At 38.5% G+C, this 24,929-nt stretch overlaps 1 protein-coding gene across 2 annotated transcripts in view; it reads right to left on the reverse strand.

Moving 5' to 3' along the window:
• Positions 1-24,929, reverse strand: part of PGR (progesterone receptor) — a 90,822-nt gene that overhangs the window by 39,480 nt on the left and 26,413 nt on the right. For both annotated transcript variants that reach the window (XM_004052010.5, XM_063693479.1), the window contains exon 3: positions 13,291-13,407. In XM_004052010.5, coding sequence (XP_004052058.1) covers positions 13,291-13,407 — 117 coding nt within the window. The remainder of the gene's footprint in view (positions 1-13,290; positions 13,408-24,929) is intronic.

The following is a 24,929-nucleotide window of genomic DNA, read 5'->3' on the forward strand; positions in this document are numbered from 1 at the left end:
GTCATTAAACAAAAATGTTTTCTAGAAGAAAGAAGATGGAAGTAGAACACCTAAAGTAGAAGATATATTATCATCCTTAAGGGTGTAACTATCTTCCCACTCAGTGCTGTACAGCAGTGAACTAAAGCAAAAGTTCACTGTGACCTGTTAAAGGTAGGGAAGTGATTCATTAAAAACAAGAATCATATGCAAGGAAGAAATCAAATAACTCAAACCATAATTTTTATAATCAAAACATAGCCACGGAAGCAGATAAGAACAAACTGCTCCTAACAAAATCTATGTCATGACATGTCAAAACATATTTATTACCTCTATTATTCTACTGTAAGATTTTATTAAATCTTTTAAAAGCTTTCTAATATTCTCTCATGTTTTATCTTTTGTTATTCAAATGGTCTCTATGTCAGAAATGAGAATTCTTAACCATAACAGCATGATATTGGTATAAAAACAGACACAAAGGCCAATGGAACAGAATAGAGAACCCAGAAATAAAGCCATGCATTAACAGTCAACTCATTTTTGACAAAGGTGCCATGGACATACATTGGGGAAAGGGCAATCTCTTCAATAAATGCTGCTGGGAAAACTGGCTACCTATATGCAGAAAACAGAACTAGATCACTATCACTCACCACATACGAAAATAAAATCAAAATCACTTAAAGACTTAAGTGTAAGATCTGAAACTACAAAACTACTACAAGAAAACTTTGGGGAACTGCTTTAAGACTTTTGGGTAAATATTTTTGTAGTAAGACCTCAAGGCATAGGCAATCAAGGCAAAAACTGACAAATGGAATTTCATCAAGCTAAAAAGCTTCCGCACAGCAAAGGAAATAGTTAACAATGTGAAGAGACAAAGAATGAGAGAAAATATTTGAAAACTATTCATCTGACAAGGAGTTAATTATCAGAATATATAAGGAACTCAGCTCAATAGCAAAAAAAACAAGTAATCCCATTTAAAAATAGGCAAAATGAACAGAAATTTCTTGAAAGAAGACATACAAATGCCAATAGATATAGGAAAAAATGCTCAACATCACTAATCATCAGGCAAATGCAAATAAAACCACAATAAGATATTATCTCACCCCAGTTAAAATGGCTGTTACTAAAAAGACAAAAAATAAATGCTGGTGAGGATATGGAGAAAGAGAAATTCTCGTACACTGTTGGTAGTAATCTAAATTAGTACCGTAACTATGGAAAACAGTATGGAGGTTCCTAAAACTAAAAACAGAACTACCATGTGATGTAGCAATCCTACTGTTGGGTATATAGCCAAAAGAAAGAAAATTGGTATATTGAAGATATTATCTGCATTCATATGTTTACTGCAGCACTATGTATAATTGTCATTTACCCCTCCTGTGTAGAGATCTTGGTGCAGGGGGCCCCTCTCTATTCCATGCTAAAGCAGATCTCCAGGCATCTGGAGCACCCACTCTCCTGAATCAGGAGCTTAGGATGCCTCCCATGCAGAGAATTTGCAGCTGAGGAGGTTTCCAAGCTTCAGGTCTGTGTACAACTCTGGGTGCTTGGTGGCCACCCACTGGATTCTTCCTTGGCACTGGTGCTTGTGCTTGCCATCAGGGAACGCAGGTGGACCTGCTCGGTCCAAACCTGCCCTTTGTGGTTCCCATCTCCTTGGGGCTGAGTAGGGAGTTCCAACTACTGTGCATTCTATGAATCAGAATCAGCCTATTGCCTAAGGCAATGGAGAGCTTTCGCTCGGAAACAAGGATCAAGTATATATCCAGCCACAATGGTCACAGCCAGCTCTTACCTATACGTGCCGCCTATGGGCCTGTGGGATGACCTGCAGAGCCCAGTATAAAACCTGCTGAAAGAAGCACATAGGGCTGTAGAATCAAAGTGAAAAGATCCTACCCAGCATGCTTTAGAGGCACAACCCCTAGAAAAGGGGTAAAAGGGAAACAAATTATTAAAATAATAATAATAACACCATTATAGGGAAAGAAAAAAAAAAGAAAAACTCCTACCCACATGAAAATAAGTACAAAAATTTGTAGTGCCAATGTCTCCATATGAGAAGAAACCAGTGCAAGAATTCTGGCATAATGAAAAATCTGATTGCAGTGACATCACTAAGGGATTGCACTAGCTTTCCAGCAATGGTCCCTAACCAAGATGGAAACTCAGAAATGACACATAAATAATTCAAAGCATGGATTGCAAGGAAGTTCATTGTAATCAAAGACAAGGTTGAAAACCAACACAAACTTCTAAAGCAATCTAGGAAATTAAGAAAGAAATGAACATCTTAAAAAAAATCAATAGTAGCTTCTGGAATTGAAAAACTCACTTAAAGCTTTCAATTATATTTTGAAATTCGTTATCAATAGACTGGATCAAGCAGAAGAAAAAATTTTAAAGCTTGAAGGCTGGTCTTATGAACTAACCCAATCTGATAAAAATAAAGAAAAAAATTATTTTAAATGAGCTGTTTTTGAGAAATATAAGATTATATAAAGCAAAAAAACCCTATGAATTATTGGCATTCCTGAGAAAGTAGGAGAAAAAGAAAACAAACTGGAAAATATAGTTGATGGAATAATTCAAGAAAATTTTCCTAATCTTGCTAGAGAGCTAGAAATCCAGAGAACATCTGTGAGATACCACAAACATGAACATCACTGGCTGGGCGTGGTGACTCATGTCTGTAATCCCAGCACTTTGGGAGGCTGAGGCAGGTGGATCATGAGGTGAGGAGTTCAAGACCAGCCTGGCCAAGACGGTGAAACCCTGACTCTACTAAAAATACAAAAAATTAGCCAGACACGGTGGCAGGCACCTGTCATCCCAGCTACTCGGGAGGTTGAGGCAGGAGAATCCACGGAACTTGGAGGGCGGAGGTTGCAGTTAGCCAAGATCTCACCACTGCACTCCAGCCTGTGTGACACAGTAAGGCTCCATCTCAAAAAAAAAAAAAAAAAAAAAAAAAAATCACCAAGGTATATAGTCACCAGACTGTTCAAGGGCAATATTACAGAAAAAAATCTTAAAGGCAGCCAGAGAAAAGTGCAGATCACATAAAAAGGGAACTCTATCAGGATAATAACAGATTTCTCAGCAGAGATTTGCAAGCTAGGAGAGATTGGGGGCCTGTTTTCAGCATTCTTAAAAGAAATTCCAACCAAGAATTTCATATCCTGCCAAACTATGCTTCATAAGTGCAGGACAAATAAAATCTTTTCCAGGCAATCAAATGCTGAAGGAATTTGTTACCACTAGACCATCCTTACAAGAGAGCCTTACATGGGAGTTCTAAACATGGAAGCAAAAGAACCATACCTGCTTCCACATAAACACACTTAAGCACATAGCCTGCACACCCTACAAAGCAAAAACACAATAGAAACAACAAAGCAAACAGCAAACAACTAAACAAGGGATCAAAACCTCACATATAAAAATTAACCTTGAACATAAACGGTCTAAATGCCTGATATGGTTTGGTTCTGTGTCCTCACCCAAATCTCATGTTGAATTTTAATTCTTAATGTTTGGGGAGGGACCTGATGGGAGGTGATTGGATCATGGGGGGCACATTTCCCCCATGCTGTTGTTGTGATAATGAGTGAGCTCTCAGGAGATATGATGGTTTAAAAGTGGTGGCACTTCCCCTCTCACTCTCTCTGTCTCTCTCCTGCTCTGCCCTGGTAAGACGTGCTTGCTTCCCATTTGCCTTCCACCATGATTGTAAGTTTCCTGAGACCTCCTAGCTATGCTTCCTGTTAAGCCTGCAGAACTGTGAGTCAGTTAAAGTTCTTTTCTTCATAAATTACCCAGTCTCAGGTAGTTCTTTATAACAGCATGAGAATGAGCTAATACAGAAAATTGGTACTGGGAGAGTGGAGCACAGTTAAGAAGATACCTGAAAATGTGGGAGTGACTTTGGAACTGAGTAATGGGCAGAGGCTGGAACAGTTTGCAGGGCTCAGAAGACAGAAAGATATGGGAATGTCTGGAACTTCCTGGAGACTTGTTGAATGGTTGTGACCAAAATGCTGATAGTGACATGGACAATGAGTCCAGGCTTAGGTGGTCTCAGATGGAGTGAGGAACTTATTGGGAACTGGAATAAAGGTCACTCTTGCTATGCTTTAGCAAAAAGACTGGTGGCATTTTGCCCCTGTCCTAGAGATCTGTGAAGCTTTGAACTTGAGAGAGATGATTTGGGGTATCTGGTGGAAAAAATTTCTAAGCAACAAAGCATTCAAGATGTATGTGACCTGGCTGTTTCTAAACATGTATGCTCATATGCATGAAAAAAGAGATTATCTGAACCTGGAACTTACATTTAAAAGTGAAGCAAAGCAAAAAATATATTGGAATATTTGCAGCCTGGCCATGTGGTAGAAAAGAGAGAGAGAAAAAAAAACATTTCCTGGGGAGCAATTCAAGCCTGCTGCAGAAATTTGCATTAGTAAAGAGGAGTCAAATGTTAACAGTCAAGACAATGGGGAAAATGTCTCCAGGGCATTTCAGAGACCTTCACAGCAGCCCCTCCCACCACAGGCACAGAAGCCTAGGAGGGATTACTGGTTTTGTGGGCCAGGCCCAGGGCCTAGCTACTCTGTGCAGCCTTGGGACATGGTGCCCTGCATTCCAGCTGCTCCAGCTCCAGCTGTTGCTAAAAGGGGCCAAGGTACAGCTTGGGCCAGGGCTTCAGAGGATGCAAACCCAAAGCCCTGGTGGCTTCCACATGGTATTGGGCCTGTGGGTATGTAGAAGGCAAGAGTTGAGGTTTGGAAACCTCCACCTAGATTTCAGAGGATGTATGGAAATGCCTGGATGTCCAGGCAGAAGTCTGCTTCAAGCGCAGAGACCTCATGGAGAACCTCAACTAGGACAGTGTGAAAGGGAAATGTGGGGTTGGAGCCCCTGCACAGAGTTCCCACTGGGGCACTGCCTAGTGGAGCTGTGAGAAGAGGACCACCATCAACCAGACCTCAGAATGGTAGATCCATCAACAGCTTGCATTGTGTGCCTGGAATACCTGCAGGCATTCAACGCCAGCCTGTAAAAGCAGCTGTGGGGGCTGTACCCTGTAGAGCCACAGGGTGGAGCTGCTGAAGGCCTTGGGAGCCCATCCCTTGCATCAGTATGCTCTGGATGTGAGACATGGAGACAAAAGAGATTATTTTGGAGCTTTAATATTTAACGACTGCCCTGCTGGGTTCTGAACTTGCTTGGGGCCTGTATCTCCTTTGTTTTGGCCAGTTACTCCCATTTAAAATGGGAGTATTTACCCAATGCCCATACCCCTATTGTATCTTGGAAGTAACTAACTTGTTTTTGATATTACAAGATCATAGGTGGAAGGGACTTGCCTTGTCTCAGACGAGACTTTGGTCTTGGACTTTTGGGTTAATGCTGGAATGAGTTAAGACTTTGGGGGACTGTTGGGAAGGCATGATTGTGTTTTGAAAACTGATAAGGACATAAGCTTTGGGAGGGGCCAGGGGCAGAATGATATGGTTTGGCTCTGCATCCCCATCCAAATCTCACGTTGAATTGTAATTCCCAATGTTGAGGGAGGAACCTGGTAGGAGGTTATTGGATCATGGAGGCAAATTTCCCCCATGCTGCTGTCATGATAGTGAGTGGGTTCTCCCAAGATATAATGATTTAAAAGTGTGTGGCACTCCCCTGACCCACCTCTCCTACTCTGCCATGGTAAGATGTTCTTGCTTCCCCTTCACCTTCTGCCTTGATTGTAAGTTTCCTGACGTTGCCTAGCTATGCTTCCTGTTAAGCCTGTAGAACTATGAGTCATTTAAATGTCATTTCTTCATAAATTACCCAGTCTCAGGTAGTACTTTATAGCAGCACAAGAATGGACTAATACAATGTCCCATTTAAAAGTCACAGAGTGGGTCCGGCACAGTGGCTCACACCTGTAATCCCAGAACTTTGGGAGGCTGAGGCAGGTGGATCACCTGAGATTAGGAGTTCAAGACCAGCCTGACCAACAAGGTAAAACCCCATCTCTACTAAAAATACAAAAATTAGCCAGGCGTGGTGGCAGGTGCGTATAATCCCAGATACTTGGGAGGCTGAGACAGGAGAATTGCTTGAACCTGGGAGGTGGAGGTTGCAGTGAGCTGAGATTGCGCCACTGCACTCCAGCCTGGGCATCACAGCAAGACTCCATCTAAAAAAAAAAAAAAGTCACAGAGTGGCAAACCAGCTAGGAAAACCAGACTCATCCATCTTCTGTATTCAAGAAACCCATCTCACATGTAATGACAACCATAGGCTCAAAGTAAAGGGTTGGAGAAAGATGTAGCATGCAAACAGAAAACAAAAAAGAGCAGGGGTTGCTATTCTTAGATTAGATAAAACAGACTTTAACAACAGTAAAAAAGGAAAAAGAAGGGCATTGCATAACGATAAAGAGTTCAATAAGAAGATTTAACTATCCTAAATACATATGCCCTCAACATTGGCACACCCAGATTCATAAAACAAGGACTTCTAAGGACCTAGAAAGCCACACAACAATAGTGGGGGACTGATAGCATTAGATCATCAAGGCAGAAGACTAACAAAGAAATTCTGGACTTAAACTCAATGCTTTTCCAATTGGATCTAATAAACATCTACAGAATAATCCACCCATCAACCACAGAACATAAATTCTTCTCATCTGTACACAGAACATATACTCCAAGATTCACCACATCCGTGGCCATAAACCAAGACTCAGTACATTTTAGAAAGTCAAAATCATACCAGTCATACCGTCAGGTCACAGTGGAATACAAAGAGAAGCCAACATCAAGAAGATCTGTACAAACCACACAATTACATGGAAATTAAAAAGTTTGCTCTGGATAACTTTGAGTAAACAATAAAATCAAGGCCGAAATAAAAAAATTAAAATAAATGAAAACAGACACAACATACCAAAATCTCTGGGATGTAGCAAAAACAATATTAAGAGGAGAGTTTACAGCTCTAAATGCCTACCTCAAAAAGTTAGAAAGATCTCAAATTAATGACCTAACGTCACACCTAGAGGAACTAAAAAAAAAAAAAAAAAAAACAAGAACAAACTATCCCTAAAGCTAGCAGAAGAAAAGGACGAACTAAAGAGCAGAACCAAATGAAATTGAGACCCAAAAATCTATACAAAGAATCAACAAAACCAAAAGTTTTTTTTAAAGGATAAATAAGATTGATAGACTGCTAGCTAGATTAACAAAGACAAAAAGAGAGAAGATCCAAATAAACACAAACAGAAATGAGAAAGGTGACATCACAACTGATCCCACAGAAATATGAAAGATCCTTAGATAACTATTGTGAACACCTCTACACAAAGAAACTACAATATCTAGAGGAAATGAATAAATTCCTGAAAACACACAATGTCCCAAGTTTAAATCAGGAAAAAACTGAAGCACTGAACAGACCAATATTGGGTTCCAAATGGAATTAGTAATAAAAAACTTACCAACCAAAAAGAAAGCCCTGGCCAGAGAGATTCACAGCTAAATTCTACCAGATGCACAAAGTAGAGCTGGTACCAATTCTACTGAAACTATTTCAAAAAATCAAGAAGAAAAGACTCCTCCCTAACTTGTTCTCTGAAGCCAGTATCACCCTGATACCAAAACCTGTAAGAGATACCATGAGAAAGGAAAACTATAGGACAATATCTCTGATAAACACAGACAAAAAAATTCTCAACAAAACACTAGCAAACCAAATCAAACATCAAAAAGTTAATTTACCACGATCAAGTTGGCTTCACTCCTGGTATGGAAGGTTAGCTCAATATATGCAAATCAATAAATATGATTTACCACATGAGAAGAATTAAAAATAAAACCATATGATCATCTCAACAGACACAGAAACAGCTTTCGATAAAATGCAATACCACTTCATGATAAAAACCCTCAAGAAACTAGGCAACAAAGAAATATACCTAAAAACAATAAGAAACCACAATGACAAACCCACAACCAACATCAGACTGAATGGGCAAAAGCTGGAAGAATTTTCCTTGAGATCTGGAAAAAGTTAAGGATGCTCACTCTCACCACTCCTGTTAACACTGGAAGTGCTAGCCAGAGCAGTCAGGCAAGAGAAGGAAATAAAAGGCATTCAAACATGAAAAAAAGAAGTCAAACTATCTCTCTTGCATATTACATGATTTTATAACTAGAAAACCCTAAAGTCTCCACCAAAAGGCTCCTAAAACTGATAAATGACTTCAGTAAAGTTTCAGGACACAAAATGAACATGTAAAAATTAGTACCATTTCTAAACAACTATAGCATTCAAGGTGAGAGCCAAATCAAGAAAGGAATCCCATTTATAATAGCCACACACACACACAAAATACCTAGGTATACATATAACTAAGCAGATGAAAGATTTCTACACAGATAACTACATAACATTGCTAAAAGAAATCACAGATGACACTAACACATGTAAAAACATTCCATGTTCATGGATTAGAAGAATCAGTATTGTTAAAATGGCCATACTGTCCAAAGCAATTTACAGATTCAATGTAATTCCTATCAAACTACCAACGACATTTTTTCCAGAACTAGAAAAAGCTATTCTAAAATTTATATAAAATCAAAAGAGCCCAAATAACTACAGCAATCCTAAACAAAAAGAAAAGTCAGAGGCATCACATTACCCAATTCCAAACTATACTGTAAGGCTACAGTAACCAAAACAGCATGATACTGGCACAAGGGCAGACACATAGACCAATGGAACAGAATATAGAACCCAGAAATAAAGGTGCACACCTACAGCCATCTGATCTTTGACAATGTTGACAAAAATAAGCAATGCAGAAAGGATTCCTTATTCAATAAATGGTGCTGGGATACCTACCTAGTCACATGCAGAATAATGAAATTGGACCCCTACATTTCACCATATACAAAAATTACCTCAAGGTAGATTAAAGATTTAAATATAACACCTCAAACCATAGGAATCCTAAAAGAAAATCTAGGAAATATGATTCTGGATATCAGCCTTGGGAAATAATTTCTAACTAAGTTCTCAAAAGCAATTGAAACAAAAACAAAAATTAACAAGTGAGACCTAATTCAACTAAAGAGTTTCTGCACAGCAAAATAAGCTACCAATGGAGTTAACAGACAACCAACAGAATAGGAGAACATGTTCACAAACTATGCCTCCAACAAATGTCTAATATCCAGAATCTATAAGGAACTTAAACAGTTGAACAAGCAAAAAAAAAATCTCACCAAAAAAATGGGCAAAAGACTTGAATAGACATTTCTCAAAAGGAGACATACAAGCAGCCAACAAACATTTAAAAATGTTCCATATCACTAATCATTAAGATATGCAAATCAAAACCACAATGACATACCATCTTACACCAATCAGAATGACTATTATTAAAAACTCATGCCAGGCATGGTGGCTCACACCTGTAATTCCAGCACTTTGGGAGGATCGCTTGAGCCCAGAAGTTTGAGACCTGACTGGGTAACAAAGTGAGACCTTATCTCTACAAAAAAAAATAAATAAAAAGTTTGCCAGGTGTGGTGGTGCGTGCCTGTAGTCTCAGTTACTCAGGATGCTGAGGCAGGAAGATCACTTGAGCCCAGGAGATTGAGGCTGCAGTGAGCCATAATTGTGCCACTGCACTCCAGTCTGGGTGACAGAGTGAGACTCTGTCTCAAAAAAGAAAACCCAAAAAACTCAAAACCTAATAGATGCTGGTGAGGCTGTGGAAAAAAGGGAATACTTATATACTGTTGGTGGGAATGTAAATTAGTTCTGCCACTGTAGAAATTGGTTTGAACACTTCTCAAAGGACATTTTTTTTTTCTTTTGAGACAGAGTCTCGCTCTGTCGCCCAGGCTGGAGTGCAGTGGCGCGATCTCAGCTCACTGCAAGCTCTGCCTCCCAGGTTCATGCTATTCTCCTGCCTCAGCCTCCCAAGTGGCTGGGACTACAGGCGCCTGCCACCATGCCTGGCTAATTTTTTGTGTTTTTAGTAGAGACAGGGTTTCACTGTGTTAGCCAGGATGGTCTCCATCTCCTGACCTCATGATCCACCTGTGTCGGCCTCCCAAAGTGCTGGGATTACAGGGATGAGCCACCGCACCTGGCCCTCAAAGAACTTAAAACAGAACTACCATTAGACCAGCAATCCCATTACTGGATATATAGCCAAAAGAAAATAAATTGTTCTACTAAAAAGACACACGCACTCACATGTTCATCACAGCACTACTCACAATAGCAAAGACATGGAATTAACCGACGCATGCATTAATAGTGGATTGGACAAAGAAAATGTGGCGTATATACACCATGGAATATTATGCAGCCAGGAAAAGAACGAAGTCACATCCTTTGCAGCAACATGGATGTAGCTGTAGGCCAAGACCCTAAGCAAATTAACACAGGAACAAAAAACCAAATACTGCATGTTCTCACTTATAAGTGGGAGCTAGACATTGGGTATTCATGAGCATAACAATGGAAACTGAGGACTACTAGAGGAGGAAGGAAGAAGAAGAAAGGGTTGAAAAACTATTGAGTACTATGCTCAGTACCTCAGTACCTAGGTGATGGGATCATTTGTACCTCAAACATTAGTGTCACACAATATACCCAGGTAACAAACCTGCACATGTACCCACTGAAGCTGAAATAAAAGCTGAAAAAATAAATAGAGCTGTGATAGCTGGAAAAAATGGTCTAATACACTCTTTCCCAGAGTGTAATACATAATCATTTATGGTATACAAGCAGTTTTTAGGTGGTACATCGAATATATATTTAAATAGTTAAGAATGTATATTAATGTCTTTTAGAAAAATTATAACTGGCATATCAAATCCATTATTTCAGAGATATTATTGCTTAGGAAGAGGCTAAGCAAAACAAAAATATTAGACTAATGAGTTTAGCAGTGAGTCTGCTTCCTGATAATCCCCACTAACTCTGCTTAATATCTTTCCACAGCACTTATCATTATTTGACATGTACATTTGTTGCTCGTCCTCCCACTGTGTAAGATCTATGAGGGCAGGAATTTTGTCCATTTTCTTTGCTGCTATATGCCCAGAACTTAGAATAGTATCTGGTAACTAGAAAGGGCTCGATATACAGTTACTGAAAGAAAGGGATGGGGTGCAAGTTAGAAAGCGATTGAGGGAGAAGAGGGAGGAAGGAAGGGAGGGAGGGAGGGACTGAAAGGAGGGAGAGATGGAGGAAGTAGAGTTAAACAAATAGGTAATATAAAAGGTATGAAAATGCAGCAATAGCTGTGAAGCCCGTAGAATATGGCTTGGGAAGCATAGGAATAACAGGCTAAAGTAACAAGCAGTTTGGTTAGAGAAGATAAAGGATTACAGATGCTTGAATAATATGCTAAAGGCCGGGTGCAGTGGCTCACGCCTGTAATCCCAGCACTTTAGAAGGCCGAGGTGGGCAGATCACCTGAGGTCAGGAGTTCAAAACCAGCCTGGCCAACATGGTGAAACCCCATCTCTACTAAAATACAAAAATTAGCTGGGCGTAATGGCGGGTGCCTATGATACCAGCTACTTGGGAGGTTGTGGCAGGAGAATCGCTGGAACCTGGGAGGCAGAGGTTGCAGTGAGCCAAGATTGCGCCATTGCACTCCAGCCTGGGCGACAGAGTGAGACTCTGTCTCAAAAATAAATAAATAAATAAAGCCCTAGAATATTAAAAGATAACATAAAATTCTCTAGGTTATATTGCTGATCCCCAGAAGTATTCTGAAGGTTCTATCCAGAACTCTGCCATTTTCATTCTTTGATAAAATTGAAGAGTCTTTTAAAGTCATTGGGAAAACATTCAAGATTAAAGATCTTAATGGAATCTAAGTGTCAGCATTAGATGCTCTGCTACTTTCTAAGGCAAGCATGCCAAGGAGAAAACAATGGCTGCCCCAGGGTCAGAATACCTTCAGGTCTTTCTTCTGGCTCCGACATTGACTAGATGTGTGATTTTGTGAAACAGTTGTATTTTCTAAAATTTAGGAGGTTCCTTAAGACTTCTGAGTTGAAACAGAAATACAAAGAGGTGGTAATTGAGGTGTGGGACTCAAAAACAATTTTAATCTGCTGAGGTTGTGGTTTTATTCATTTAATAGAAAGTTACTGAGCACCTCCTTAAGCCAGGCACTACTGTCAACCTAATCACTGCCCTTAACTTAGGAAAACAAATCTTTAATCAAGAAATTATAAAATTCTGTAAGTGATCTAATTACATGAATTACTGTAAAGTGCCCAGCATGTTACCTGGGTGATTAATTTTGGTCCAGCACATTTGCAAAAACAAATGAGGTGACAGTTGTATATGCTTTAAACTTGACAAGCATTGGTCTAAATATAGCATTTCCCAAAGGAAAATACACACAACGTCGATGGAACACAAGCTGTTTATAGTTAGTGCACTGAAAAAACATTTTTAGCTTTAACAATTATGTAATATTTTTATTATGTTTTTAAAAAGTTATATCTAGATGTAAAAGCTACGATTCCCAGACAGTGCTGTGCAGGATGTGGCTAAGTGAAAAAATTCAAGGCAGTAGGGGTGTCTTGCCTAACTGTGGCTCGCTTGATCTCCCTCACTCTGCTATGTTTTCATTCAAACTATCTGTCACTATCTGACATTAATTTTTTAAATGTGTGCTATATTACTGAAAGTTTTAGAGATTCTAATAAAAATATGGGAAAAGGGAATTATTAATATAACTCTTCATCAAATGGATTCCTACCCCAGTTATAGTAATCTTGCTTTAATCAATCACTTGGAGAAGCTAGTAAGCAATGTACCTGACCAATTTGCAGAGTCAATTTTTTGAGCTGAAAGGAATGTTAATGCTCTCATTTTACAGATAAGTAGACTGATGCCCAGGAAGAGCTGTGGTCACACAGGAGATGGGCAGCAAAGCCTAGACTCCAACACATGTTACTTAATGACAGGTCAGTACATTGCCCATTACCTCTACTTATAGGCAATATAGATGAATTGAGTTTTTTTCTCTTAACAGACCTCAATGTGCTAGAAAACTGTAAAGTTAATGGAATGGTATTGGTTGCTTCATTCAGACACTCATATGTGCAGAGTCACTGCCAATAATCAAGACAGAAAAAACAAAACAAAAACAAAGATGAATAAGAAATTGCAATTTTCTGACACACAGTTTTATGGTATAAAGATTACACAGTATATTATTGATGAAAACATCAGAATTACCTCCAAGGACCATGCCAGCCTGACAGCACTTTCTAAGGCGACATGCTGGGCAGTTTTTTCTGCGGATTTTATCAACGATGCAGTCATTTCTTCCAGCACATAAGTAGTTGTGCTGCCCTAAAAAAACAAAATGAGTCAAAATTATTTACAATATCTAAGATTCACTGGAAATTCTATGCAGTGACAACTGAAATAGAGACTAGATACACATCAGCAAGTGCATGACTCAGCCAGCTTCCTGCCTGGCACAGCTGAATGTTGGTGAAGCTATAAAACTGCTCAGTACTTTACCTGTGCCTTTAGGAGCCTAAATTAGGTGAGCATAGCTGAAGAATCAATCCTAGGGCTCCTTTAAAAATCTTTTGCAAAAGATTTCTGTTTATCTTCTTAAAGGTGTCAGTATCAGATTGCCTTTAGATGTCATTTCAAGATTAGCTACACGTTTCTGATAAGCATTAGTTGTACCAGGTGGTCAAACTCTAGTAAAACCTTTCTTTCCGACATTGATGCCTTCAAGAAAACAGATACAGACTAAAGAATTGAAGAGGCCTCTGGAAAAGACCTTTTAAAAAAAAATCTAAATGCTTAGTTCTATTGGAAAAATCCCAGAGCTGGTTCTCTCTTTAAGGAATCAATGGAAGAGCATGTAAAAAAGTTCACTTATTGTACTGAATTTAATGCCTGCCTTATTTTGACTACACATTAGAAAATACCTTGAACAGAAATAATGATAAAGGAAGAACTTAAAACAGATAGAAGTACTCAATAAAGAGGAGAAACTTTATAGAAGTATAGATAATACACATCGCACATCACCCTGGGGTCACTTTGTGTAGAGGAAACTATGGATGCCTTTAAAAAGGTCTGGCACATGAATTTAATATTCAATAATGATTTTTAAACCACAAATATGTTAATAAGGCATGGAACAATCTAATTTATTTAGATTTAACAAAAATAAAAAAATTCAGCTTAAACATGTAAACGTTAATTTACTATTTTTGACACTCTTTTTTTCCCAATAAATTTCTTTAAAACAGACTGTGAGTCTTTTAATATCATCAGCCTACTTCAGCCTACGTATACTTCTGAAGCATGACACATAATTTTAAAAGGTCATGGGATTTTCCTGTAGTATTTTACATTAGTTAAGATTAAAATCAGAGTCTTCTTGCCAAAGTTGGTAGTAAAGGAACTCAGAGGTACCTAAAACATGTACTTAATCAAGCAGGGGAAAGGATTAGCCTAAATGGCAAAGGGCAAAAATGCCAAAAGGCCTATATATGTGACAGCTGATATCAAGAAGGTTCCTGACCTCATGCATTTCTGGAAAAGCACAAATATTTTCTTAAAGATGCATGCCTCTATAAACTTATGTTCATGTACACTCACATAGTGTTCATCTCTTGTTTAGAGTCCCAGTAATTAAGCCTTCACCTAATAAAGGGTAACTGTGAAGCCTCATATCTTTGCTGACTTTTGTGCACATAGTGTCAGTCCTACAGGAGGTTAGCAGAGTGTACTGCATACTACTTTCTGATTTGACTCTATTTTTTTTTTTTTTTACCACAAGTTATATATTTAGGCTATAGGAGTGACTGTGAGAGCAAGGTGTGTGTAAGTCAGTCTATCAGTTGATCATCTATTTCTACCCTATACTGATATCTCACAAGAAGAGAGAACAGAAAATAGCAAGATTTTCTATTCTTTTTCTCTCAGACGGAGTTTCGCTCTTGTTGCCCAGCCTGGAAAGCAAAGGCACAGTCTCGGCTCACCACAACCTCCACCTCCTGGGTTCAAGGAACTTTCCTGCCTCAGCCTCTGAGTAGCTGGAATTACAGGTATGCACCACCACGCCTGGGTAATTTTGTATTTTTAGTAGAGACAGGGTTTCTGCATGTTGGTCAGGCTGGTCTCGAACTCCCAACCTCAGGTGATCTGCCCGCCTTGGCCTCCCAAAGTGCTGGGATTACAGGCATGAGCCACCACGCCCACCAAGGTTTTCTCTATACAGAAAACAGACTTCGAGAAATAGAGCACGCAGATGTAATTGTTTGAAGAGAGGCTGTCCTACTCTCTGCTCCTTGGTCATAAATACGCAGGAAAAAGGTCTGATCTAAACACCAGAAGCTGGCATGCTGCTGATCTGTCTCACTTACATTTCTAAAATGGCCTATGATATCATCTCCTTATTCAGTGTCTCAAAGAGTCCTCCTTACCAATGGTTTTTGCTTTTGTCCTTCAAACATTTCCTTCCTATCTGCTTTCAAGTCTTGCTCCATCAATTTCCTCCTTTCTCTCCTAAAGTCTTTAGTCCCTCCAGTCCAATGATGTCCTGCTCTCTCATTATTTTTCCATCCAAAAAAGTTCCAGCACCAAAAAAAGGAACCCTAGCTCACTCTAGATTCTCCCTGAATACATTCCCCCTTTTTTGGTCATCAAAGTTGTCGAAAACATCATCTACATTTGCTGTTTCTACCTAACTTCCTTTATTCCTATGTGGTAATTTGACTTGTATATTCACTATTCTTATAAAATGGCTTAACATCATCAAATATTTTTTCATTCCTAAATGCTGTGAATGCTTTCCTGACCTGAATCATTTGCTTCAGGTAATTTCTTTCCCCACCTGTCCCATTGATTCATATTTTGGGGCCTCTCTTTTCTGACTCTTGACCTGTCTTTCCAGCACTTCCTTTTAAATTCCCTTTGTCAACTCCTCTTACTTTGCTTATTCCTTATATGTTGTGTGCCACTGCACACACTTTGTGGGTAGTCTCATTATATTCTGATGGTCCCAAAATCTCAATATGAGCTCTGACCTTCCAGTCATATTTCTAGGTACCTCAAACTCAATATATACAAAATACAACTAAGTGGTTATCTGTACAAATTATATCATGAATTGTATTATTAGAGAAATTATATAAGAACGTAAGGAAATTCAAAACAGAAAATAACCTACAATTTGATAATCATGCATCTATTCTCATTTTTGCTTCCTTCTTGCTATGGTTTGAATGTTTGTGTCCCCTTCAAAATTCATATTGAAACTTAATCCCCAATGTGACAATATTAAGAGGTGGGGTCTCTGCCTCCATGGATGGAATCAGTACCCTTTTAAAAGGGCTTGAGGGAGTGAATTTGGTCCTTTTTGCCCTTTCTGCCATGTGAGGATGCAGCAAGGGGCGCCATCTTGGAAGAAGAGCAAGCTTTTACCAGACATGGAATCTGTGCCACCTTGATCTTGGACTTCTCAGCCTTTAGAACCGTCAGAAAATATTTCTGTATTTATAAATTACCCAGTCTAAGGTATTTTTTTATTGCAGTGGAACAGATTAAAGTATTTCCAAACTGTCTATACAAATCTAAATGGTATTTAATATCTATTTGTTAATATTTAAGTTAATGTATTTATACTTTTATAAAACTCTCATTCAACAAGTATTGAGTATCTACTATATCCCAACACTATTTACTGACTAATCCATGTTTTCCCCCACTAAATTAAAATGCCATCTTAATTGCTGACACTACATTGTAGTACCGAAGAGCAAAGTTACAGAGGCCAGACTGCTTGTTCAAAGCTCAGATCTGCAACTTACTATCCACAAATAAAAATAATAAAAGAACAACAGACAATTATTAAGCACTTACTATGTGCCAGGCATTGTTATGAGCTATTGACATATATTAACTCATTTCATCATCAAAGCAACCTTTGGAGGTATTAATATTCTCATTTTGTACAGAGTTAACTGAGGCATCTAGAAGTTAAATAACATGCTCAAGGTCACACAGTTAAAACATTTTAGGTTAATTATCTTGAGAGGTAGTATAGAAAGTTACTGTTTAAGTGTGAATGTCAATCTCATCACTTAGTAGCTAGATGACATTTGGCAATTAAAATGAAGATAACATTAGTACCTTGGATTGGATCTAAGGAATACACAAGCTCATGTAAGAGCTTAGAATAGTCTGGCACATAGCAAGTACTTAACAAATGTCTATCATAATTATGATTATCACACATCTAAATCTCAAATATAGTTAGATTTTTTCTAGATGTGGTCCAAGAAGTCTATATCTAGTCAAGTTATTCAGTTTTAAAGGCAACTTAAAGATATTCTCAAACATGCATGAAATTGGGAAATAAGACCCCAGTATGCTCTTCCAAAAGATGTAATCCAGTCAACAATAGATACGTTATAGCAGACAATGTATGAGGTAGGAAGCCTGGTATGAAGAGACTGATGATAAGTACCAAATAAATTTAAACATAAGTATAAATTTAAACATGGGTATAAATAAGGAAATTATAGTTACCAAACAGAATGCAATTCTTATAAGTTTGGAAGAAAAAATGACTTAGATGTCCAATATTTAAAGTTTGAGTTGGAAGGATAATTTTTAATAATTAAGGGCACTGGCATGAAGTCACGACCTTGAGGGGTTGGCACGACTCATATCATTGTAGACTGCCTGTGACAGGCTGGAATGGCTTAAAGAAATCTGGAAGCTCAATTCACTCCAACTTTTCATCATCTTTAACATTAAGTGATGAGCCATCAAAACTGCAAAGTAGATGCATTATCATGCAAACAAAATATGGGGAGTATAGTTAAAGGTTTATCTTCTCAAGCAATGTTTTGGCTTAAAGAAATGTTGTAGCCAGCCAGTTCCAACTAGAGCTGACTAAGGGAATTTGGCATGGGGCCCAGGCATTGCCTCTGAACCATAATGCATGGCCAGGACTCAGAGCCACCAAGAATGCAATGAATGCAGTGGGAGCCACTCGCTACTTCAGGTACCTGGCTGTTTATGCAGGTGAAGAAAGGTCAGGCACAAGTGCATTAGCCCTGTCACGACATTTTCCTGGAAATCTAGAAAAAGATGAAAATCTAACATAACATCAGTTGCTACCATTTTCTTCAGACAACAGTCCACAGTTTATATTCTGGTTTTGAGAAACACATCCCTGTCTAGATCCACTCACTCACTCATAAACCGTAGGTTGATGGCTCAAATTGCGTATTATTTCTTCTCCTCGGTCCAACATAACATTGTGACTCTACAACAAGTGTAAAACACGTCACTATATTAAACCACTCAGAGCATTCCATTTGCTGCCATCTTTGCTATTTACCTACATTATCACCACCAGGAGTTATAAGACATTTAGGAACACTTATAAGCTATAAGCCACCACAAACAGGTTACATGGCATAATGATAAATAGGGGAGTTCACCCTACTAGGAGCCACTATCTAGCTCTCTCCCTTAATATATGCATCATCTGCCCCTGTTGAAACCTGGGGAGCTTAATACAGCACTGTGCCTCTTTCTCCTTGCAAAACTGATCTATTTTAGGGTGGGGAAAGCAGGGGGTGAGTTCAAACTGTTATGTCTTTTCTTTCTAATCATATACTCTTTCCCATGTTCTTTATGCTCCAGAGTACTAACATCCTTGGATTACCCCCAAACTCTCTCATGCCTCTATGACTTTCCTCCCTTCCTTCCAATTTATCAACTTAACAAAATCTCACTCATCTTTCAAGCCTTGGCTTAACTGCTCTCCTCATCTGGTCTTACCTGACTGCTCTCATAAAGGCTTTAGACATTTCTTCTGTGTACCAACTGCACATTCAATGTATTCCTATTGTATACTTTGTGTCTATAGCTACTAGGTTCTATAAGAGTAGGAACTACTCAGTTTGATACTTTTAATTCTTGTGTAAAATACAGTTTGATAAATATTTTTTAGATAAGTGTATATACAATTATACCTATTGTTTCACTTATATTTGTAAATATAGTTATACTCAACAGTATAAGACATATGTCACTTATTGTCATATATAGTAAATAGTCACTTGCTTCTGATTTTTTACCACCTTTTAACTTTTTTTCTTACAGAATGCTTTTTATTCAGTAATTTCTCGCCTTTTTATAGTAATAGACCATAATTAAATGTGAAGTCTAACAAGATTATTTCCAAGTGTTACTCTTTTTTTCTTTTTTTGAGCGGAGTCTCGCTCCGTCGCTCAGGCTGGAGTGCGGTGGAGCCATCTCAGCTCACTGCAAGCTCTGCCTCTTGCATTCATGCCATTCCCCTGCCTCAGCCTCCCAAGTAGCTGGAACTACAGGCGCCCGCCACCACGTCTGGCTAATTTTTTGTATTTTTAGTAGAGATGGGGTTTCACCGTGTTAGCCAGGATGGTCTCGATCTCCTGACCTTGTGATCCTCCTGCCTCGGCCTCCTGAAGTGCTGAGATTACAGGCGTGAGCCACCGTGCCCAGCCCCAAGTGTTACTCTTAATAAAAAATACTCTGTGAAAATAAAAGCACTATCAAAATGTGATTAGATCATTTTATTTGCCTAGTGACTTACAAAAATTTTAGATGACAAAATTCCACTTTAAAGGAAATAAAATATATTAGGAAATAAAATATCTTTATTATAAACAAGAAAGGGACTTACCTGTAAAATAAGAAACCTATATTGTTTGTGTTGCTTCTCAATATGAGCACAAGTGAACATAGTTCACTTAGGTCTGAGAGAGTTCACAATTTTTCACGGCATTTTTGAAAAGAAGGGGAAAATACATAGTCAAAAGGCAGGAAACAATATATGTTCAATAGTTTAAGGAATGAAATAGTGAAAGTCAGTATGGTATGACCCACAAGTCACGGGCTTGAAGCAACATGAGCTGGTCCATATGAGGGCAATCTTTCTACCACAAACACAGAAATACTGGATAAAATATAATAGAAGCATGTTGCTTAATTACAGTCTGGAAAAAAAGGTAGGTAAATCTCTATAAGCCAGAAAAGAAAAAAGAAATGAAAGCCTGAGGAACAAACTTAACTGGACTCTGCAGTGATCCAAAAAAGTTTCAGATACAGATATAAGAAATGCCTAAAAGATAAGAAATGGGGTTTAAAGCCCATGAGAGGATGGGATATATTACTTCAGTTCCAATGGAAGAGAGTGGCAGGGCTGAACTATATGCATAAAAATGTAGAACCTTAAAAGGCTGCCTTAGCAATGAAAACAGGGCTAGAAAACACTACACAGAAAATGCCAGGAAGCCAGGAATCTGTCCAAAATTCAGGGTGAGGACAAAAATCATTTATGCCAAAAACAACATAAACAAAATAAAATATTGGCCTTTAATGGGAGGTGAATTTTCACTATCACATGGTATAGGAACCTGGGCCAAGGAACAAAGACTGGTACAGGACCAGTGAAATTGCCAGGGTCCTTGGAGAGGCAAATGAAAAGCTTATCTGTAGGGACAGGTGTGTCCACATGCAAAAAATAAAAGATTTGTACAAGAATATTTATAGCAGCAGTGTTCATAATAGCCTCAATCTGAAAACAACCCAAATGATCACCTACAGCATAATGTGTAAACAAATGGTTTTATTTATTCAATGCATTATTATACAGCAATGAGAATAAATGTCTAGCTCCATGCAAAATGTGGATGAACTACATAAGTATAATGTTGTGTAAAATAAGCAGACATAGAAAAATACTATCTGATTCCATTAATATAAAGTTCTAAAATAGTTCAAACCAATCTATCATGTTAGAAATTGGGATGGCGGTTACTTTTGGGGAATGATTGGAAGGGGCAAAATGGAGCTTCTGGGAACCTAATGATCTTTAAATTTTTTGGTCTGGGTGATAATAACATCGTTTCATTTACCTACTGATAAGCTCTACATCTTTGAGTGCTTTTCTGAAAATATTTATCAATAAAAGTTTCTTTCTTTTAAAAACTGGCTCCAGCTAAGAGGACAACCTAGAGAGTATTGTGATCCAACAGAATCTGTGTAGGGTCAGTCAGCGGAAGTCCAGAAGCAGAGGGTCACGGTCATGTCCAGAGAGAAGAGAGGTGTCTACTGCATTACAGCATTACAGGATTACAGTTAGAGGCTCTCAGTAAAGTATCTCCATGAATCTCACCAAAGTATCCCACTAGAGGAAGAGCAGCCTGTAATCACCCACCAAACACAGATAACCCCAGTGACACTAAAATTCCTACTTGTTGTGTAAAACTGTGCTCTCTAACTTCTCTTCCCACACGTTGGCCCTGGAAGGGTCAAAATCAGCTGTCATTGGGTGAGTGTAGGCAGCATAAACAGAGAAGAAGCAGATCTTATTTGTTCTTCCCTTTAGGCTTCAAGCTCAAAGCAGTGAGTGCTGAATTGGGGCAAAGAAGAAATCTAAATTTAGAAGAGGATTTGTAAATTTGGCATAATGCTTCCCTGGGCATTTTGATTACTGATATGGTTTGGCTTTGTGTCACCACCGAAACCTCATCTTGAATTGTAATCCCATAATCCCCCCATGTTGTGGGAAGAACTCGGAGGTAATTGAATCATGGGGGTGGTTTCCCCCCATGCTCTTCTCGTGATCATCATGAGCAGTGTGATCAATCAGTGAATTCTCATGAGATCTGATGGTTTTATAAGAGTCTAGCATTTCCCCTACTGGCACTCATTCTCTCTCCTGCTGCCTTGTAAAGAAGGACATGTTTACTTCCCCTTGGGCCATGATTGTAAGTTTCCTGAGGCCTTCCCAGCCATGTGGAACTGTGAGTCAATTAAACCTCTTTCTTTTATAAATTACCCAGTCTTAGGTATTTCTTCACAGCAGCATGAGAACAGACTAATACAGTTAGTGGAATGAGATTGTTCTTCTGATTAAAATCTTTGGGACTGGCCTAAGATTTTATGCAGGAGATGGAAGAACTAGTCTACAAAGCAGGTTTTGTTGTTAGAGGTAATAATGCTGATACTAGTATTTTGAATCCACACACACACACACACACACACACACACAATACATACAGATAAAACAACTAGTAATTATTTTGATTTTGCTAGAAATACAAACATAAACCAGTAATTCTCAACTACAGGCAATTTTGCTCCCTTCCTCACCAGGACATTTCACAATATCTGGAGGCAATTTTGGTTTATGCAACTAGAGGGTAGGTATTATTGCTGAGAGGGTAAAAAGGCTAATAACATCCCATAATGCACAGGACATCCCCCCCTGCAACAATTATGTGGCCCAATAGGTCAATAGTGTGAGGTTGAGAAATCATGGTATAAATTCATGATCCCCTTACTTTTTCAAAAAGAGGTATTTTCTAGGTCTGTTCACTGAAAATGCCCAGAAGTAAAGACAACTCCAGCAGGAATTCAGATTTTCACATGTAATATAATTTTCATCTAAAACGAACCAGAGCTCCTTGGGGAAATGACTGATCCAGGACTAGGGCAGGAAATGTGCAAGTTGAGCCTGGGATGCTTTGCTGTGACAGATGATTTGCTTTTACTGAGGGCTAATAAAATTGTGTTTCATTGACCACTGATAATTCACACCAACCAAAATTAAAACCACTTGAACATCAAAAAGAACTGGTTCAAGTGATTAAAACACATTGAATATATATTTAAAAAAACATGAGTACATAATGATATGCAAGAAGAGAAAGAATGAAAGAAACAAGAGGAACTCACTGGAAACCACTGGAGATTACTAGGGCACAAACTTAACAACTTTGAAAACTGAAAATTAAAAGTAAATAATAAGTATCTGTTAGGCTTTCCATTATTAAGTGTATTTTAAGATTACCAGATTGCCTCTTGGAAGAGAGAGAGAACTATTAAAAATATTTATAGCTGATAAAATCAGAAGGGATAATAGAAATAGAGAATCATCCTTTTGCAATTCCTAATGAAATGGCCACCACTTGTCAAGTCTGAAAAGACAATTAAAATACTCCTCCATTTTCCAACTACATATCTGTGTGAGGCCACATTTCTTTCCCATGCTTCCACCAAAACAACATATTGGAACAGATTGACTGTAGATCCAGATATGAGAATCCAGCTGTCTTCTATTAAGATAGACATTAAAATGACTTATAAAAATGTAAAACAATGTCATTCTTGTCATTAAATTTTTTGGTTTGAAAAATTAGTATCTAATGGGTTTGCTGTTTTTTAAATGAGCTAATAAAAAGTTTTAAAACATGAGTTTTAATTTCTAACACAGTAAATACTGAGAGAGAGAATTCACGTATACAAAAGCTCTTTGGGCTTGTGGCAATTTTTAAGCACATAAGGGGGTCATGAGATCAGTGTCTGAGAACCGTTGGCCTGTGTAGGATTCTTGTCAAAACGTTTAACTGGCATATAATTATGTGGGGGAAAAATCAGACAAAGCCAGATTATGGAACTTTCTACAAAACGGCTGGCCTAGACTCCCAAAAAAATGCCAATGTCCTGAAAGACAAAAAAAGGTGGGAGATCTTTTTAGATTAAAGAAAACTAAACAGAGTTGCTAACCAAGTAAAATACACAATTCCTGACTGGATCCTGAATAAAAAAACATTCTATACAAAACATTTTGGGAAAAACTGAAGAAATTTTAATACTAGCTGAATATTAGAATTGTTTTATCAATGTTAAAATTTTGGGGTGATAATATTGTGGTTGTAATGGAAGATGTTCTTGTCCTTAGGACATGAATTTTGAAGTCTTCAGAGGTGAAATGTCATGATGTCTGCAACTTACCTTCAAATTGTTGATTACAGATATTCGCTGTACTATTCCTTAAAGTTTTTTGTATGTTTTCTGGAATCCAGCATATTCTGAAGATGCATGCAGAATGAGACAAAGGTTCAGACCAGTTTTTCACGTTAGTAAGTCAGGGGATGGTCATGTAAAGTGGAATGAAGAGTGACTATCTAGCAGAGTGTGAAAGACAGCTGGAGAATAACAAATCAGTAGGTTTTAAAATATCTTCATGAAGATCCAAGGATTTTTGATAAAAGTGAAGGAAAAAGGTGTGGGGTGAAGGAGAGAAGGAAAATCTTATTGAGTATATTAGAGACCAATATACTAAGCATTTAACTGGTTTATTTCATGTAACCTTGTAACAAAGTAGATATACAAACATTTAATTTCTGTAGAACAGCAGTCCCTAATCTTTTTTGCACCAGGGACAGGTTTCATGAAAGACGAATTTTCCACGGACTGGGGGCAGTGAGGGGTGGGGGGGTTGGGGGAAGCGGTGATTTCAGGATGAAATTGTTCCACTTCAGATTATCAGGCATTAGTTAGATTCTCATAAGGAGCACAACCTAGATCCCTGGCACGTGCAGTTTGCAATAGGGTTTGCGCTGCTATGAGAATCTAATGCCACCACTGGTCTGATGGGAGGTGCAGCTCAGGCAGTAATGCTCACTCACCTGCTGCTCACCTCCTGCTGTGTGGCCTGATTCACAGCAGGTGAGCAGCAGGTGAGTAAAATGGCAGGAGAAATGATAATGTATGTTCAATAGTTCAAGGAGTGAAACGGTGAAAGTCAGTATGGTATGACCCACAAATCGTAGGCTTGTTCTAGGTTGGGGACCCCTGCCCTAGAAGAAATAATAAAGTGCGTGGAAATTCCCAAGGATGGAGCAGATCTAAATAGTCTTTGGACTAGAATCTAAGACGACACAGAATATACTGGCTAGAGAACAGACCACTGGGCACTGAACACCAGGTGTGAGCATCTGAGACCTTAAGGGTGATCCTGAGGAGGGATACAGCACACTGGTGAGCAGCAG

The sequence above is a fragment of the Gorilla gorilla genome, chromosome 9, assembly GCF_029281585.2.
Source record: "Gorilla gorilla gorilla isolate KB3781 chromosome 9, NHGRI_mGorGor1-v2.1_pri, whole genome shotgun sequence".
Lineage (NCBI taxonomy): Eukaryota > Metazoa > Chordata > Mammalia > Primates > Hominidae > Gorilla > Gorilla gorilla.